This window comes from Dendrobium catenatum, unplaced genomic scaffold, assembly GCF_001605985.2.
Source record: "Dendrobium catenatum unplaced genomic scaffold, ASM160598v2 fragScaff_scaffold_156, whole genome shotgun sequence".
Taxonomy (NCBI): Eukaryota; Viridiplantae; Streptophyta; class Magnoliopsida; order Asparagales; family Orchidaceae; genus Dendrobium; species Dendrobium catenatum.
The window spans coordinates 3,021,202-3,041,452 of record NW_021318618.1 but is presented as its reverse complement, the minus strand read 5'-3'; the positions used below and the strand labels follow the sequence as shown (position 1 = coordinate 3,041,452).

General features: G+C 34.4%; 3 protein-coding genes across 11 annotated transcripts in view; 2 read left to right on the top strand and 1 right to left on the bottom strand.

Moving 5' to 3' along the window:
* The first annotated feature begins 6 nt into the window (after positions 1 to 6).
* On the top strand, positions 7 to 1,788 carry LOC110094080 (myb-related protein 306-like). Its single transcript, XM_020819224.2, has 3 exons — positions 7 to 230; positions 429 to 558; positions 707 to 1,788. Exons 1-3 carry the CDS (start codon positions 98 to 100, stop codon positions 1,380 to 1,382), a joined length of 939 nt encoding a protein of 312 aa, XP_020674883.1. The 5' UTR covers positions 7 to 97; the 3' UTR covers positions 1,383 to 1,788.
* An 11,012-nt stretch (positions 1,789 to 12,800) lies between these two features.
* LOC110094024 (pentatricopeptide repeat-containing protein At3g14580, mitochondrial) overlaps positions 12,801 to 20,251 on the top strand; it is a 12,723-nt gene continuing 5,272 nt past the window's right edge. The window contains exons 1-5 of one of the 9 annotated variants that reach the window (XR_003699604.1): positions 12,801 to 12,896; positions 13,090 to 14,381; positions 14,470 to 14,672; positions 14,811 to 14,956; positions 15,922 to 16,046. Coding sequence is in view for 1 of the 9 variants with exons in the window: in XM_020819125.2 (XP_020674784.1) it covers positions 13,144 to 14,381; positions 14,470 to 14,476 (1,245 nt within the window). In the remaining 8 variants the exon portion in view is untranslated. Of the gene's footprint in view, positions 12,897 to 13,089; positions 14,385 to 14,469; positions 15,412 to 15,921; positions 16,129 to 20,251 lie in introns of those variants that run through there. The other 8 variants (XR_003699602.1, XR_002302782.2, XR_002302784.2 and 5 more) reach the window with 8 other exon arrangements.
* Positions 17,248 to 20,251, bottom strand: part of LOC110094022 (ATP-dependent 6-phosphofructokinase 5, chloroplastic) — a 39,777-nt gene continuing 36,773 nt past the window's right edge. The window contains exons 13-14 of the mRNA XM_028691942.1: positions 18,301 to 18,429; positions 17,248 to 17,792 (exon numbers count right to left, since the gene is read on the bottom strand). Of these exons, the coding sequence (XP_028547775.1) occupies positions 17,610 to 17,792; positions 18,301 to 18,429 (312 nt within the window). The 3' untranslated portion in view covers positions 17,248 to 17,609. The remainder of the gene's footprint in view (positions 17,793 to 18,300; positions 18,430 to 20,251) is intronic.

The window sequence follows — 20,251 nt, the reverse complement described above, 5'->3', positions numbered from 1 at the left end:
TGCTTTTTTTTTTTTTTTTTTCTTTTCATCTCTTGCTCTGTTCAGTTTTGCTTACCGAAAGAGCCAAAGGAGATTCTGATTGAGGAATTGAACAGAAATGGGGAGACCACCATGCTGTGACAAAATAGGAGTGAAGAAAGGGCCATGGACTCCTGAAGAAGACATAATCCTGGTCTCCTATGTCCAAGAACATGGCCCTGGCAACTGGAGATCTGTTCCCACTAACACAGGTTCTTTGCTTAATTCTTCTTTTTTGGATTCATATGATAAACATATCCGAGATTATTCCATCATTTTCACTCTTTCTGAGTTTTTTGTGGTTTCGTCATTTCTTCTCTCTCTCTCCCTCTTTTTTTTTAACAATAAATTAAAAATTAATTTCACCGCTTCGATTTTCTTATAAAATTCTTGAAAAATAATCCATTCAGGACTGTCAAGATGCAGCAAGAGCTGCAGGCTCAGATGGACTAATTACCTAAGGCCAGGAATCAAGCGTGGCAGTTTCACTGACCAGGAGGAGAAGCTCATAATCCACCTCCAAGCTCTCTTAGGCAACAGGTGATCATTTCATCAAACACCTTTCTGCATACTTGTCCTTTTTTCGTAAAGGCGCTTGATTTTCATAAAATAATTTAAAAGTTAAGTGATGAGAGTTCGAGCAGAGTAAACAAAAAAATCATACTAATTTAAATGAATAATGATGCAGATGGGCAGCCATAGCTTCTTATCTTCCGGAGAGAACAGATAATGATATCAAGAATTATTGGAACACGCATCTGAAGAAGAAGCTGATTAGAAAGCTGGAAATCGACGTCGAAATAGATGGGGAGTCCTCAATCAACAAACGTACAGCCTTCTCAAACTACCAGCCAATTACTAAGGGACAGTGGGAGAGAAGGTTACAAACAGACATAAATATGGCCAAACAAGCTCTACAAGAGGCCTTGTCCATGGAGAAGCCAAGCTTCTTGTATGAAACAAAGCCTTCTTGTAGCAGCCATAGCTCGAACAACAGTCGTCCGCCATCATCGATGTATGCTTCAAGCACCGAGAACATATCGAGATTGCTCCAGAATTGGATTAGGAAACCGCCTAATCCATCATCGGACTCCGACCGAGCTAACTCAGCAGAGTCGACTCAGCTCTCAGTCGCCGCCAATTCGTCATCGAGCGAGGGGAAGACAGGAAGCTTTGGTGATAACAAGAGAAGAAATATAGTTTCTCCTGAGGCCTGTAGTGTGTTCCAGGTGGAGAGCAAGCCAACCTTGGAGCCAGAGTTACACTTTTCATTGCTTGAGACATGGCTGCTTGACGAGAGTTATGCGGGAGGGAATGATAGCAATATGCTTGATATAGGTCTCGATGAACATGAGCTATTTTAATTAATTAGAATGAGTTTAGAAGTGGCTTTTAATTTGCTTATATAATCCTGTAATACTAATGAAACAGGTATGATGATCTCCATAGGAGAGATTATTAGGTGAGTCCTGCTCTAATTTTTTCCCTGCTCAGTTCTCATAAAGAAGTTTGTCACTGTGCAGGGAAAATAAAATATGGGTACTCAATTAATAATCTTTCTCTAAGTAGACGGACGTTTCAAAAGAAATTGTAAATTAGTCATGTACGTAGATCTACAAAGATATTGTGTTTTTGTGGAAAAAAAAATTTAAGAAAGTCGAGCAAAGTTGCTTAACTGTTTTTATATATAAATGTCATAAACTGCGCGCGCGCTTCAACTGTATGTGTGTTATATGATGATTAGTATTCAACATAATTATATTTGGATTCTATAGCTCGTTTGCTTGGTTTGTTTCAATGAATAAGAGAGGTATATATGTAAGTTTGAGTTCATATGTAAACTTTGGTTGGAGCTTATTAAAGGACAAAAGTTCTACAATTATATATATCAAAGAACAATATATTAAGAGGCTTAATTTTTAACTTAGGTTAGGAAGAAACCTCAGCTCATACTCATAGAGATTTGGAAGTGATCGAGTGGGGAGTATGCAGAGGTCTAGATCATTAAGAGTACTTTGAAAATATTTATAGTGCACTAATTTTTTTTATCATAAAGAATGTCATAGTTAAGAGAAATTATTCAGTAGTGAAGTGAAATGTATGTGCATGGGCATCAACTAGCTTCTGAACTTGTAATGTACTATTTTATACATGTTGAATTTGTTTCTGGATGATTTGAATTGAATTGAATATCGCCTTGCTAACTCCGAACATGCAGCATCTTGTTTGAGCATGTGAGTTGTCTGCCCTTAGCTAGCTTGCACGCATTTCAAGGTCTAAAGTTTCCAAAGAAATTTCTTATCCAGAATTTGAATGAGTCAAGGATAGATGAAAGCTAATTAAATGCTTATAAAATAAATCCTTTTATATGATAGTTTATCAAAATATATTTAAGTTATTTCTTGTAAAAAAATGAATTTAAGAAGCATTATTTTAACTTTTAAGTGAATTTTTTAAGCCTTGGAAATGTGCAGATGGGACTTAAATGCATCCCATGTGAATTTTTTTTTTTAACTTGCTACACGTTTGTTTGTCTTTAATTTTCTATTTCCTTCATTATGTACGTATCAGTAAAACTAAAAAAGATAATTTAAAGTTTGCCAACACCAACATACAATCGCAGAATTAGGACGGTAGTAGAGTGGCCCTCAACCCCTCATGTCCTTAATTATCACCCCCATAAAATTTAATATTATTATTTTTTACTTACGAAAATTTTATTCGTAAATTCTCTTACAATTAGACAGAGTATATATAAAATTTTCATAAAGTTGTTTCAGTTCTTCTTGTTTATATTAATTTGGCTAGACTTGAGACCAACAACAATGATTTAATATATAGAAGCAAAGCAAAAAAAAAAACACATCAATTCATGCAATAATAAAGAATATAATTAGTTCTAATTTTGAAAATGAATGCATGTTAAAGGGTACGTACGTATATATCACGTACATAAGGACTAGCTCATACCACCTATCAAACTCATTTTCATTTACAAAATGTACGTATGCCAATAATTAAGATCTAGTGGACTTATTATTATTATTTATAGTTCTGACGAATATATAATTTTCCTTTATGTAGTTGATTATTTTCACATATGCATATTTTATTAAAGAAAAAAAAAACTATTAAAACCTTTTCAGACCCACAGACCATGTGAGCCCCCTTCAAAGGTAATTAACAATTGATGGCCACTTAATTTCCTAGGACCCTAAATTTGTGTAATAAAGGTCCATAAGCATGCTTAAGTTTAAAAAAAAAATAAAAAAAAATAAAAACATGCTTAAGTTAGCAGCATAGCATAATTTTTCTTATTGATTCATTTAGGTTTTGTTTGGGACGGTTTTTTTGCTACTTCTTGAAGTAGCTTTCTAGTACAAATATTTTTAATTTATATATTAGAAAGTTGCTTTAAAAAGCAGCAAAAATACTCATCCCAAATTAATGAAGCCTTAATATCAGGTAACTACTTGAGGGAGAAAATTTTTTTTGGTAATGAAATGAAAGGCTGAATAGCCAGCCATATTATGCATGGTAAGTAATGTTACCATGCCATCACACACTCTTCATCAGTACTACGATATCACTATTACTTCATAGTGGACAGTATCATGTGCTTATTAACTGTGCTAGTCATATACATGTTGATTATTAATATGCATGTGCATTGATGGTTGCACTACTTCTTCCCATCACAGCACAGCTAGCATGGATGAAATCTCTACAAAATAATTAAACTCGACTGTAAGAAACTAGACCATGCATAGCTGTCTTGGTCCCATGCATGTTTATTCATTTAATTTCCAACTTCTTTAAAGAATATAAATTTTTTTGACAATACACTTTTAGATATTTAAACCTTTTTACTCATTATATATATATAATTTAGAATGTAACAGGGTTAGAGTGAAATGAAATGAAGGATGGTAATTTCGTGAGATACTGTGTGTAATATTTGTAGGTTTACATGGTATCAGAGTATACACTCTGTCATCTTCATTCCTATTATCATGAATCTCATAGCAACTTCCTTGTCCGCCAATTTCGAGGTTGTAGCAGCATCTAGGTTACCATTAGACATCATTGTCATTCCTTCTCAGCTAAAAATTTTTATGGGTAATGTCAAAAATGTCATAGCCCGTCCTCTAACAGCCAACAATCACCCAATTTGGAGATCTCAAATCATCAAACTATTTCGAATGGGTTTGAAGGTTTTTTAGATTATTCTTGTTCTTGCCCTGCCCAATATATCTCTAATGTAGTTGGTCTGTCTACTCCCAACCGTCATTATAATACAAGGATTCTAATTAACCAGAATCTAGCGGCTGCTCATTATTCAGTTATTTCATCTACCTTATTGTTGTATGTGTTGTCTTTGGATCATTGCTCGGACATTTGGCAACCATTGATCACCGTGTTCAATCCTGCACTTGATCTCAGATTATACAACTTAAGAATGAGCTTCATCACTTATCTATGAAAGACCAAACCATAACTCAATACTCAGTGGAAGTCAAAGCCAAGGTTGATTCTTTTGTTATTGCAGGATCTTCACTGGTTCCTAAATATATTATTCACTATACTTTAAATGGCCTTCCAACATAATATCATTCAAAACTGCAATACGCACCAATTTAGAACCCTTGAGTCTGGATGATCTATGCACACTTCTGTGTAATGAGGAGCTGAATATAGCTCATGAAACTACACATGAATTACATTCAAAAAATATTTTCTTTGATACCAAATATATTGCAGCAAAAAATGTAATATGATGATGTGATACAATAGTAAGATTATCTTCACCAATAGTTCATTAAATTCACACTTAATAAGCTATGCATAATGCTTAATTAATTTGATCGATTGCTAGCACAAATCTAGAGAGTTATACAATGGAACTAGTGAGATATTAAACCTAAGTAAGATTTCTATACTTAAGTTTACAAAGAGTAAACAACAAACTTATAAAAAGAAATAATCGTAGTGGAGTTAATATGACTGATAAGACAAAATGTCCTTCCTTTGAGATAAATATTTCCACAAGGATTGTTCGCTCACTCAATGAAGAAGTCCTTCACATCAGAGAAAAAAGAACACATGAAAATTAAAGGAATTATAAGAGGAAACTAAATATTTTATTCAACAAAACATTACTATTAAAAAATAATGTGACCACTAATATGGACTTGTGTAAGAGATAGCCTAAGAGGTGGAGGTGGAGGAGGAGGTTTATCCATGAATGCATATTGGAGAAGAGTTTTTAGGAAGTTTAAAAAGGTTTAAATAGCTAGGCTTCCAAGGGATATATATTCTTTTTGTAAATAAAGAAAAAAAAAAGATATTTTCTAGGCTAATACATACATTTTTAGTTTATTAAGAAACAGAGGGGGATGTATAGTAATCAAATAAAGTGATTAATAAAGGTCAAGAAGAGGACTAGGCTAGCTAAAGTACATATATGACTTAAGAGAATCCAATGAATCATAATATAACTCGGTACTATGATAAAATCCAGCAAGAAAAGGTCAAATATATAAATGATTGTTGACTTAAAATAGACAGCTTAAGCACAGGGCATAATCAAAAGAAAAAATATGAGGAAGAAAAAGTCACACATGAATTGGCTTTATAGGCTCAAAGTAAACTAGACACGCAACTTCAACTAGTAATTAAAATGCACCATGTTTCACAATCACTAGCTTCGAAAAATTTAATATCATCAAATGAAGGTCCATAAGCACAAAGAAATGCGGACACCATTAAAGTTGCTCCAAGTCATCAATATACCTTAAAAGACATATATGAGCTTAGTTGAGTAAGGAACTTGTCACCTCATCTCAATCATTCGGCTTGTGGTGGTAGTGGAGTTGGGGATAAGAAAATAGTAGTAGTATTAACTTGCAAATAAAAGAACAAGCTACAGTTAACGAAATGCATCAAACATAGTTACAGAAATATATATCTACCTATAAATTAGAACCATGTGGAGGTTGAGGGCTTGGCTACATTATAATGTTAAATAGTTTATATTAAACACATCGTTGAATTTTATATACTTTCTCCATGAATTAATATGTGTTTTTTGAGTCTTCAGAACATAAAGTAAGCTTATTTTGAGTTTCTCAGTGTAAATCATTCCTACTTCCATATAAAAATGAGAATGTATTATATCTAAACAATTAAAAGTCAATGCAATTAATCTTTTGGAGTTCCAAAAAGAAATTAAGGTTTAAATGAACGTACAAGTTTCAATAATCTGATTTGTTAACATGAAACCTTTAATGCAACTAATTTATGGATTAGATCAAACCTCAATAAATCGGATATGAATTGAATAGGCATTAGAGGAAGTTGCTTCATTGATGGTTTTGTGGAATAAGAATAGATCAAGCACTTGAAGAATAACTGAATATTTTGAGACATTAATTTGCTAGATAATCGAATGATCTTCAAATCTCTCATACCTATATACAAATCAAATATTCTAATGAGATGAATTCAACGAGCTCAAGATTACTTAATTTAGATATCATTAATGAATTTTTGAATGCTGGAAGAATGACTTGTAATCAAGGGAATCAATGCTGGTTGTATGTAGTGATTTGGATTTAAGTTATACTTATGAAGAGTGCCACTCTAAAAAAATTAAATAGACCACCCATCTTCTACATTATGAAGTGGGGATTGGAGATGAAGCTTGAGCTTGGATGTTGTCTAAATTAAATTGGAGAAAGCTTAGTTGTTGGATCTTTGCATTTCAATCATTGCCATTGAACACCGTGATTTGAAATCATTGTTTGACCACCACTATCGAAACACCATTGTTAGACTACCACCATTGAACCTCTACCTTTCTTCCACTGATTACATTAATTCCTCTGATTATTGTGACCCGAATACAATATTCTTCCCTGACCATTGCCGACTTACTATAGTCTTCCAACCACCATTGTTCATGATCCTTTGACCACTTGGCCTAACTATATATGGTTCTCTGACCACCATCTTCTTTCTACGGTCCAACTACGAGCCTCAGACAGCGTCGCCCAATTATGATTATCCAATTATTATTGTTTGATTATGATCTTCTGACCACCATATCCCACTATACCAAAACATGTTGACTTTATCGCTTGTCGTCATCAACAATATTAATGCATGTCATTGCCTGCAAGGCATGCGTTCCATCAACACTCACTATTACGAATGACAATAAAAATGAGATTTGTGGTGGACTTCACGATCTCTAATTTACTCTTCTAAAAAAAAAATGAATGAATTATATTAAAAAGAATATATTAATTGAAGACAATCAAAAACCTCAAGGAACTTCCAAATAATTATATCATTGAATTTTTCCTATATTGTTTATGCATATTATAATTTATCAAAAACATTTATAGGAAAGAGCATAATTTGTAATTGATGACTTAATTAAACTAGCAAAGCCATTTTTAACTAGGTCATGCATGCTCCATAAATTTTTTTATTATTTTCTAAGTTTTTCATATAAAAAATTTGATGTCCCTTGCAACTATTTTCTTATTTATATTTGTGTTGGAACTCATAAAAAAAAAAAAAACTTTAATTACTTTTTTTATATCATCGTGAATGTACTAGGAGGCAACAAGTGTATTGCAAAACACCTTATAATTAATTTTTTCAGCATAGTAATCACTATAGATCATAAATGTTGTGGAAATTTCAAAACAAATTATGTATATATATGAGCCATGAGAATTTAGGGAGCGCATGTAGAAAGCTTAAACGCCGCAAGGCTGCTCTCATTGTTCACGATGATAACGACAATATAAGTGGACGTAGCACCGACTGCCTTTTACATTTCCATCATTCTCATTAATATCCAAGAAAATTGTGCCCCATTATTTTAATTTAGATTTTATTAGACTAATTATTTTATTTATTTTGAGATAAGTATAGTAAAAATATTAATATATTACTATATTAGATACATATATATTACAGTTGTTTTAAAATAAATTTAATAATTTAAATTTCATTTCATGAAAGGCGGATAAGATTATTCTGACCTGAAGATTTTCCATTTATATTTTATTGATTTAAATTGATGAGACACTTTATCACAATATGACATTTAATTAAATTAGATATATATATCTGTTGCGTCCTGGAATATTCGCGGCGGTAGAGAAATATATAGTTTAACGTCTTAGCGTTGTACGAAGATCCAGCACACAATCAGATAAGTTAGAGGGTGTAGCGTTCATAAGAGACACCAAAGTTTTTACGTGGAAAACCCCTGAAAAAGGGGGGAAAAACCACGGGGCCAAAAAAAAAAAATTTGTACTAAAAAACTATTTTTTAAGACAACTTTCAAAAAAATTAATTTCGCACAAACGAACTCTAAAATAGAGCTTAAAACTAACACCAACCTATATTTTTAGATTCATTGGAAGAAGAATTAGTCATGGTCTCATGTTTTTTTTTTTTTTCTTAATTTGTATTAAAAATATATAAATTCTTTAAATACTTTATTTTATTATATTTCTAAACTATAATTAATAATCTTAAGAATATCTTAATTAATCTCCTTCCTTCATAAAAGAAGATTACAAAGCAAAATAAATAAATTAAATATATGTACCATATATGAACTATTAATTACCAGCTACATTAGCATCGTTTATGCAATGATTTTATTGATGATGATGCCAATGATTAGGTTAAAATATGCAAAATTTCGCATTGGAAAGTCGATAATAAAAAAATAATATGCATTACTAGTCATGAGTGCTTGTAGCTAGCGGGAATGGAGGAATTATTACGTGCGAAGTCCCGATATAATTCTTTGTTGGAATTATAGAGTGTATATTTGTACACAATGTGTGTACATTATATATGCTCATAGTCTCGAATATAACATTTATGTTCGGACTTCGCACAAAATAATTTATTATGTGGAGGATGAGGGAAGGACTTATCCTTCTTCTTCAACAACTTCATTATTGGAGCTTTGATTTGATGATTCAATAAGAGGAGATGATTAGATGCGCTCACGAGAATCCAAAGACCAAAAGTCTTTCTTTAAAGCTAGGGTGGTGCTTAATAGGTCCACTCATGAGGACATCGATCAGTCACGTCTATTTTTGCGGGTGAAGTACTGATGATAATTAATTTTTTCAATATGAGACTATACGTTACTAAAATAATGTGTTACTGTCCATAAAACTAATCTATTTTCAACACCTTTTTAAGTGACATCTTTTGTAAATAAGATTCAAAGTATTCAATCTAATATAAAGTTTATTTGTTAAATGTATTTCAAGATTAATATAAGAGAATTATGATTTATTGAAGTCATCTGCTTTTGAAAAATTAAATTAAATTTGTGAAAACTTAAATGCAATACTAAATATAAAATTATTCTGTGATAAAGTGCTGAATAAAAATATTTTAAGAGCAAATAAAAAGCTTTCTCAAGAATATACTTTTAAATGCTAAAAATATTCTTTTCTTGCAGAGTAAAATATAATTCTACATCAAACTATATTCAATTTCAAAAGGTTCTCAATATTTCATAATTTTCACATCATGATCATCACAGTTGATATGTCATGAAAATTCGCTTTGATCCTACGTGAATCTTGAGGCATATCTTAATTAACAACTTATAAAATTAAATTCAGGATCATTCAAACCCTAATTTCAGCAAAATTACAATCAAATTGAATGTCTCAATAAGACAAGCCCAACAACAACAAAAATGGATAAAAGTTGAGCCCAAATGAGATCAAATCAAGGGACAAAAGCATATTTACAAGCTTCAAATCATTCAGTGGATAACCAAATTATAGACAAAAATAGCATGCTTATAGTTGCGAGTGGCTCGATGACATCATTAAGACACTTAAACGCTGAATAAATGCTCCATAATCATTGGAATCAGTATGGGTCGTATGATGGACCACTTTGAATTTAGTCTAGATCTTTTCCATATTTACGGGGCATGCCAATTTCAAATTTTATAAATAGACCCCCACTCTCTACACTAGGGGGACCTTTAGGGCTAGAACTTTTTGGAGGCTTATACCTTAAGCTAGAAACTCAAGAGAGCTCTCCACCTCGGCAACACCGCTAACAAACCCTGACCACTAGGCCATCTCTGTTTGCTGAACTCATTGATGCACATGCAGTTCCATTTTATCCATATTACCGCCCACCAGCATCACAAACTGGTCCATCCACCATCCCTTACCCTCCTTACCCCCACCCATATTATTACCCATATCCTGAGCAGCTAGAACACGGTGGACCACCTAGAACAGCATAGGTTGGTGCTGGAGATCCTACAGCTGTAGCAGATAAGCGTCAATACATTGAGCTTGAGGACGATACGCAAGTTCAATTTATGTTATTAAATTTATTGTTATTTGATATATTGTATGTTATTAACAAAAAATTTAACATACAGCTTCAATACTTCAAAGCTACCTATCCACAAGATTCGGTGTAACATAAGGAGCAAATATGATGCTCCTTACTTATCATGGAAGAAGATCCCAAAGGAAATTAGGGATATATGGTTTGGAGAATTTCATGTATACTTATTTGGCATGAATTTACAAATTTGATTTAATTTTTTATTATGCCTATATTTTTTTACATAAAGATTTTAGGTGGTTGCCTGAGCATAACACGAGGATCAGAATAAATTTTGAGATGAGAGGATCAACCCTTCTTAGGGACATGTTCACGAATATTAAAAAGTTTGGGCAAAGGACTTACCAATATCAAGCTAACCATCAGTGAGTTGTTGAAAAGGGTAAAAAAAGTTATGTGAGTATAATTTTTTAGTTTAGGAATAAAATTTAATATAATAAAACTCATTCTAAGATCAATATATTTTATGAATTTATTCTCACAGGATAATTTTCTACGGGCTTGGGAAAGTCGTCAGTCCACTAGTGAGGGATCATCTTCAGGATCGATCTAGTATTCTGAATATTATACATGGTTAGATGTTATTGGATGAAGGCAGATGGGGAGGGTATATGACTTGGGTTCGCAAGGCTATACTTACGAGGTCAGTTTATCCACCTCAACATTTTATAATCCTAATAGAGCCGAAGAAAGTGTAAGTCAGAGGGTTGCAGCGCTGACAAGAGAAATAAAAGATATGAGAAATGTTCAAAATGAGATGTTAGCAGAGCTGCAATCCAATAGAGATAAAAATCAAAAGAAGAAAGAGAAAGAATAGCCACATGCATCACCAGACAGCAAGGACATGGAGGATGATTAGTACTATTATTTGTTTGATGAACTTATGATGAACTTATGTGTGAACTTATTTGGTTTAAATATTTGATTTGATGAACTTGTTGTGTGAAAACAAGGACTTTATTTGTTTATTTGGTTTGGTGAATTTATTTATTTTGATGAATATTGTAGAATTTATAATAGTTGTGACGTATTATAATGGCGTGTTGCTCATATTTGTGATAATTGTTATCTATTATGTGTAGGTTTAGAGTTTAGGATAAAAATCAGTAAAATAGATGGGAGACTGTCAATTTCTTTTCAAATGCTATAGGTTTTCGGCGGCCAACAATCGGAAACCTCCATACCGGGACTAATCATAGTCGCAGGTAATTATCAAAGATTACCGGCAATTATCTGTCGATAATCAGGCGGTTTAGCGGTGGTGATTAACCGGCAGTCATGAAAGCCAGTAAGCCGCCGATAATTAACCAGTGGTTTATTAGTGATTGTCGGCGGTCAACTGACGCTAATCCGGCAGTTTAGCCACTGGTAACATCAGCGATTTTGATAACCAGTACACCGTCAATAACTAACCGGCAGTCACCGGCGTTAGCACCGTTGAAAATTACCGGTCGTCTCCACCGCCGGTGATATAAACCGACAGAAATTGGCCATCATAAACAGTTTCCTACGCAGTTATTATGGCGGTTTTAAAACTGTCAGAAAGCCGCTGGTAATGTCTGAATTTTCTATAGTGACCTATGTCGCCGTCAGTAGGAAATGATTCTTAGTTGAGGGGCAACCTTTGCTGCAACCTCGAAAGGCCGTTCACGTTAACGTCCTGGGCACGATTTAAGCATGGTAGTCCCTTTGCTGTGATGTATTACCAGGTCCAAAAGAAGTAATTCAATATAGAGAGCAACATCACTACAACAACAAATATGCATTTTTCTATCATCTCTCAACCAACAATCATTGTTGCAATTATTTTATGGGAAGCAAATTTGGATTGGGGGGGGCAACTTTGATTGTAATCTACAATTCAGTTGTTATGACCTCCAGGTTCAGCATTCAGTTCTATCAGTTTTAACCTAATTTAAAAAGGTACGTATTTGAACTTTTGAGCTTTTAAATCATTTGCATATATTTGAGAGTATTTTGGTGCATGAAAGTGATTGTGTGTGAGCTGGAATGAGTCTCAAGTGGTTGGTGTGAATTTTAGCAAAATATGAAAATGTCACTTTTAAAGAGCCTAGATGTTGGGTGTTCGAGCACATCGGCGCTGCAATCAGCCAAAGTACCAAATACTAACATTGTAGCGCTCAAATCTCGAGCTTTTGGACTAACATTATAGTGCTTGGATTGGGTGTCGCAGCACTAGGCCAATATGAACACTATATATATGAAAAAGAAAAAAAGAAAGAAACAAATATGATAAAACTATGATTCATTAGGCAAACTCCTAAATACTCGCCGATTAATTATTCTGTGCCGACTGGTCGTCCTAAGACCAATAAAAATGTATCACTTCACCATAATTCCAATCTTTCGCGGAGACGGCTGCTACCTCGCCTTCGTTTGAGGGGACAGAGTCTTCTCGTCTCTATTGCAGCCAACATCTGGCAAACTAGGTAAAGTTACAATCTTGCACTCTATTGCCCTTTTATTTATATACATTTTGTTGTAGATTAGAGAGTTGCTTGGGTGGTTTGGTCACATAAAATGGCAGCTTTCCGGAGCTGTTGACAGCCAAGCTAAAGTAATAATTCTTTTCTTATATAGTTGCATTGATTAAGTCACTGAACTTACCGTCTGCTATTTCAGGGTGCAAGATACCTTCATTCTTAAAGAAAACCTTATGTTTTGCATCATATCTCAATGCAAAACTTTGGAAAAAAGCTTATTACTTATCATTGCAAATCTTTGACCCAAGCTAACTACTCTAAGGCACATTTTGATTTAAAGGTTCTTATGATCTGGAAATGCTCTGCATCATCTTTGACTAAATTTAATAATGCACAAGAAAATGACAACTTCTGGTTGAGGCGACTCGAGCACAAGGATTGGCTCGCACCAAATGAAGTTCTCAAAGTGTTTCAGAACTTGAAAGATCCTGAACTGGTTATGGGTGGATTTAGAAAGGCCTCAACTCGTGCGGATTATAAACCAAGTGAAGCTCTATATAGTTTATTAATAGACAGATTTGCTCGTGCGCACAAGTTTGATAAAATTGGTGTTTTGTTGGATAGGGCAAAAGGTGAGAAGTGCCGGCTTTCTAACGAGTTCTTCTACAGAGTGATAAAAATCTATGGGAATTTAGCAAATGATTCTGAGCTAGCCATTAATACACTTTACAGGATGCCAGAGTTCCAATGTTGGCCAACTGTAAAAACTTTCAACTATGTGCTTAACTTGCTCGTGTGCACCAAGCAATTTAAGTTAATTCATGAGGTTTTTCTGAGTGCGTCGAGGTTGGCTGTTTCGCTTGATACGTGTTGCTTTAACATTCTCATCAAAGGTTTGTGCGAGTTAGAAAAGTTGGAAGCAGGCTTTTCCTTATTGCATGAAATCTCAAAGCAAGGCTTGCTGCCCAATGCAACCACCTACTCAATATTGATGCATGCTCTTTGTAAGCATGGTAGAGTAAAGGAAGCATTTGAGACATATGAGATGATGGAGAGAGCAGGTTGTCATCCTGATGCCATAACCTTCAATATATTGATTTCTGGACTATGTAAAGAAGGAAAGAATGATGAAGGGATGGGACTTTTGAAGACAATGAAGCTGAAGGGATGCTATCCAAATTCAGCAACTTATCAAGCCCTTCTATATGGCTTGTTGCATGCCAAACGATTTGTCGATGCAAAGAATTTTATGGGCGCAATGATCTCAGAAAGGAGATATCCTAGTTTTTTGTCATACAAGATGACTATTGAAGGCCTTTGTAGTGAGAAGCTTGTTCATGATGTGGATTCAGTTTTGAGGCAAATGGTGAACCAAGGATTTGTTCCGAGGATGGGAACCTGGAAGAAGATTATTGGTTGCATGTTCTCTAAAAAAGATGTATATTTGAAGTGGCTGATCCTATTGGGCTGTGGTGATTCTCATATTGTCAGGTAGTGTTTCTATTGTAATAGCATATTGTCCCCCAAAAAACATAGAAAGCTATATTTCCTACAATCATGCTTCTGCTTCAATTCACAGGTATTAATAGGAGAGTTTATCTTTCACACAAATGAAAAGAGAACAATTTATTCTGATGAAATGCTCAATATGTTTTTGAAAGACTGAATAGTCGACCTGTTTTTGAGCAAGGCTCTTCTATTTCCGACGATCCAGTGAGTGATTTCATGTCGATGATGAGGTGAGGAAGCTATGGTTCAAAAGATGGATTTCTCTGTTGCGATGTGAGTGCTTTTATTCTATTCCCATTGAGTTCCAACTTTTTTAACTGGAAACTTATAGATCTGGTAACGATATTAGCAAAGAAAATCTGCATGTTTCAAAGGGAATGCAGTCTGCTCAATCCGCTCTAACACTCTCAGGCAGGCATCAGCTTAATAAATGGGATTAAGGATTTCCATTAATTGGAGCGAGCAGAGCTTCGGCCATAGCCACTCGTGTTGATCATGAGGTGTTGCTGTCATAGTTATTAATCAGAATTGGTAAATGCTCCAACTCCATCTACTAGGTGAGACTAAAGCTCTTTTCATATAATTCATTTTCTGAAGAAAGACCTATTAATTATATCGACCGTTGATCTCCTAAGGGGGTAAGGGTTTAAACCCTAAAACTTACACGAATTAGCTTGGGATCTTGTTCTATTTCGTTCATGAATTATTCAGCCAAAATATGAACGATTCAAGTTCGTTAGCAAATTAAAATGTTCTTCTCATGTTCAACTTATTTATTATTGAGCTAAACACAATTTAAACTTGTGCAATAAGTCGACTTATTGACCATTAATTATATCAAAATTTTATTGGGGATATTTGTGCAAATAACACTCAAATCTATCTTAGAAAATTAACATCTTGTCATGCCATAATCAAGTTGTTAAGAATTTGATAAAAAAAAAAAAATGTCACGTGTTTTATTTTGAATTTTGATATTTAGGTTGGAAATTGAAAAATTGGTGCTTGGAGGGTGTTATAGCCAGTTGCCATTGCATGAAAAAATAATGTGTTTCAATACATCTTAACAGGATCATATGGTTTAAAACTTGTGTTGTCTGTGATTTTGTGAATCTCATTCTTTATGATGATTTGGCAACGGTATTGTTTGGTAGAAGAAAAAAAGCATCAAATTTCACTTTGATTCAATTAATTTGAGAATAAAAGCCACTAGCACAGTTGATTGAATTACATTTTTCGTTTGCTTTTTTAAGTAGATTTAGAGAATTGTTATTCTCCTTCATCGAATAACTACGGTAAGTTTCCTTTCAACTTGAAAAGAGAAGGGAAGTTTTGCTACATAAATATTAAATATAATGGTAAGAAGACCGGAATTAGATTAAACTATGAGACCCTAAGCTTGCTTCATTTCAAATCAATAGCTAAGACTCTTAACAACCTCACTGCTTGTCCCTTGAGAATATAGTTGAAGAGATGTACGGAATAGTATTGTATTCTAAAGTATCACTAGTTCGGATATCAGGTTCTGTTGTGGATGGGATCAGATCTCCTTCTAACACTTCTCTTGTTCTTCTTGTTGAGATCTGAAGATGAAAATCTGGGAGCTACTCTAGCCTTCCTCTGCCAGCGCTGAGCATTCTTGTGGCCAGGACTCTCAACCTTGAACTCATCAGTGTGATCGACAAAAGACCCTCCTCCACTTATACGAAGAACCTCACCTTGTTGCGGGACCAAAAACCCAGAACAAATGAGAAGAGCAAGAAACAAACACAAGTAGAAAACCATTGCGGAGATCTGGAGTAACAGGAATGGAAGAGATTTCTTGCAATGAGAAAGAGGAAAACTAATTTGCTCCCAGGCTTTGATCCTGTAGATATAGTGGTAGTTTCCATGAAATTTGATTTTGGGTCTAAAAGTATAAAAGCTGAGAGAGGGTAGGAATGTCACAAGGCATTAAAGATATCATACGGGTAATGCTGCACCTCAAAAAAATATATATACACCTAAATATTCAGTTCTCATTGTTAAAGTGTCCCAATGAACTCTGAAGAGAATCTCATTCACATATGTTTTTCTTGCTCAAGTGGCGTGAGTTTTAATGTAATTTTTTTTTGGGAAGTATTATAGTTCGCTGATCATATAAGATTTATGACGTAAGGTCATTGCTTCTTCTGACATGTATGACTGACTGTAAAGAGGAGACGATACAGTAGTCTTAAGGAAGCTAACTATTGTCTTTGCATAACATCCTTTGGACTAACTTATCTCACAACAAATGAATAGTAAAGCTGACGCATCGTAAAACAGAGAACACAAACGTAGCATTTGTTATCGTGGATGTGGATGTTGTGCTTCCTTCTTTATGCTTTTCCTTTTTTGCTTTGGACTTAGAATTTCGCCAAGACATCCAAGCAGTCTTTCCAAGTTATAAAGAACGACGGCAAGAATCCGTATTCCTTGCTTCTTCTAGACGCATCGTCTTTATTATCATGTAGAATGCATATATATATATATATATATGTATAGAGAGAGAGAGAGGCTTATCATAAGTATTTTGCCGATTGACAAGTATAACATTATCACTGAAAAAAAAGGTAGAATTAAATAGCACATAACTAAAAGGATCGTGCCAAATAAATCTTTGGGTATAAATAAAAGGCAAGACTAGATTCAAACACACAACTCTCTTTGGCCTATTGGTTGGGAGCTTAGGCTTCCAATTAAGAGGTTCAGGGTTCGAGTCTAAGGATTCGAGTCTATGTGTTTGCGTTGTGTGTGTGAGTTTGCCTTAAATGGCCTAAATGTCCCCAAAAAAAAAGACTAGATTCAAACACAAAATGAAATCATATAATTAATATTGATCATCTTATTCATCATTTTTCAAAGAAAATGAATTTGGAATGATTCATAAATTCCACCCCTGTACATGAAAATCACTTAAATATGTAGCAATTTCACTTAACCTTTTTAGTCCCAACTCTTCTTATCATTACTTTTGTAAAACACGAATGCAACAGATATTATTATCGGCAAATATTAGCCTACACTATAAAGATTAAAACTAGTATGACTCATGACACAATTAAATGATTTGTGGCGTATCTAAGAATATAAAATTTTGTATCTCCTTAAAGTTGAATAGTGGTGAAACAAAAAAAAAAAAAAGGTCTAGAGATTATTAAAATATTCTAATTTATGTAGAATATAAAATTAGGAAGAGGAAGGTGTAGTGAAGTGAGGCTGGCCAGTTGAGGTCAAACAACGGTGCCACATTCTGCTATTGGGGTCAACACGTCTTTGAGTTCTGATAACTTCTGTAATGGGAAGATACACATAATGGGTATTGCAAATGCCTGTTGTTATACCACTGAACCCCGCAAATGCACCATGAACCTGCTCATGGAAATTATTAGAAAATAAAAATATATATATACAATTATTCCGATCATATACAACATCTGAGCAATACAAAAAGCTAGTCAGCTATTCGATACAGCTAGTCACTTCATGATACCTTTGAATCCTGAATTATGTTTAGAAATCATCTCCAAACATTTGTTTGCTCGTGCTATTAATGCGCTAATTTGAGGGTGAGTCGGAGCCGCTATTAAAATATTTGCACATAGAGTTCAGGAAATCATTGAAACATACAATATGCATGCATCAGCCTCCATACATTAAGTACACGGCTCTTTTTAGTTATTTTTTATTTTGTGTATAATTCCATTTAGTTAAAGAACGAGGCCTCATGGCCCAGCTTATAGGATTTTTTGCACCCAAATTAAAAGAGGCCTTGATAGTAGATAAATGTGCTGCAACCAATTTATTCCCTTATTAAAGGTGCATTAAAGAGGAAATAGGCTTGGGAAATATAACGCAAAAAAAAAGAGAGTATACTTACAGCATTCTGGCCAAGTACAGTGCATAGAATAGCATCTGATGCATTGGCACGGCATGCACGGATCATATATGTCGGATCAATGTACTTTACATCTGCTGGAAAATCAGCTTCTTTAAAATATCTTCTGATCTGCAAGCAAAATCAAACTATGATATCAATGAATGGATGTAAAATGTGGGCCATTCGGGTCAATATATGGAAACAAAATGTAGTCATTAAACAAAAATTTTTATAATATTGATAAATGTAAAGCTAAGCATAAAATAAGTTGATTGACTAACGCATTGATAAACATGTAATAAAGCATGTGATAGAGGATTTCTTCATAAAAAAGCATGTAAATGAACTTTCGAAGAAATAATGCAAAATATATAGAATAATTGGGCGCATAAAACCAGTGCTGTTAAAATCACACTTTGAAACTCTCTATATGAGCTACGACTCATAGTCACAATGCCTCACTTGATCACAAGGTGCTTTGCCACTGCAAAGTGCAATAAAGAGCTTGTAACGCATCGCTCTGCATTATCGCGCCAAAGAGAGTTTCACTTTGAATGCAATCTTCCCCACTCATTAATTAACAAAGAAAAAGGTTTAGGTTCCGATTCAATCTGGTATGTAAACGTTTATCCATCCAACCCTTGACCTTTTGATTTGAAGATTTTTCTCCTAATGCAATTCTTCTCTCAATATATTCTCTTCGCTAGATCATGCCAATCTTAAGGCTTGTCCATAATTCTTCTCCCCTCACGGTTCTCTGTGTTGATTTTCAATATTCTTTATCCACTAAAATAAAATTCTGGCCAACTATCAATACCTATTTATGCAATCCTACAACTACGTAATTTTATGGCATTGTTCAAATTTATTCATTTCCTAATTTTTCCATGATGGTTGATTGCACATAATTAGGTGATGGGGAAGATACTCATGAAGGGATGATTATATTCCTTACATTTTTCTATTCCTAATGCTCTGTCTTACACTTGTCTTCCTTGTTGGACTCTCAAAAGAACCCTTCGACTTCTCTAACATCAACTGTATGTTTATTTTTCCTTCAGGACTACAGACCCTTTTTTCGGGTATCCATTCAAAATCATCTCGATACAAGATGGCACTGAAATGATCTTAAGCTAAGAATTGAGGGGGTTGGTTGATTAAGGAAAGATAGGGCATTCACTCACCACACAAGTGTAGTACTGACTTCCACTCGTCATAGAGCTGGTGAAACCCCTGGTGCCTATCAACCTAGGACTAGTGGAGGATGGCATGAACCATATCAACACTATCTTGTAATGAATGAAATAAACTATTTCCTCGCGTAGAGGAAATCACAATCCATAATGAAAGTAATAGACAAAGAATCATAACATGACTTTGTTGACCTCTAACTGCCGACGCCAGATCAGACAAACCACCGATCGTTCCACCGACATACTCAAACGGAACGACACATCCGCTCATTCACCGCCTCTCTCACGTTACAAAAATAAACCCCCTCTCCCATTCGGACGGTTACACACACACAGAGAGAAGAAAAACGGAGTTTTCCAAACTTACCTCTTCATCCCGCCGGCCGATCTGCCTCCACCGACCCGCCGCCTCTCCGACCGTCCTCTCGCCTGAGCCGACCGACGCCGCCGTCCTCTGGCCAAGCAGACGCCGCCTCCGCCTTCGCCGAGACCCGTGCGTGCGTGACTCCCGCTCCGCCTCCTTGCCCGATCGGGTTCTCTGCCCTAGCCCGATAATGGGCTTCTCTCCCTCTCTCTATTCTATTATATATATATAATATATTATATAATATTAAGTATATTAGATTATAATATATATATTATGTTATAATATGTATTATTATTATTTGTATATAATAATAATAATATATATTATATTATATAATATTTATATTATAATAAATATATATTTTACTATAATATATTATTTAAAAAAAAAA

Excerpts from the sequence above, each read along its gene's own strand:
- LOC110094080 (XM_020819224.2), top strand. The coding sequence starts at position 98 with ATGGGGAGACCACCATGCTGTGACAAAATAGGAGTGAAGAAAGGGCCA. Across the intron at positions 231-428 it reads ATCTGTTCCCACTAACACAG|GACTGTCAAGATGCAGCAAG; the intron begins GTTCTTTGCTTA and ends TAATCCATTCAG. Across the intron at positions 559-706 it reads CAAGCTCTCTTAGGCAACAG|ATGGGCAGCCATAGCTTCTT; the intron begins GTGATCATTTCA and ends ATAATGATGCAG.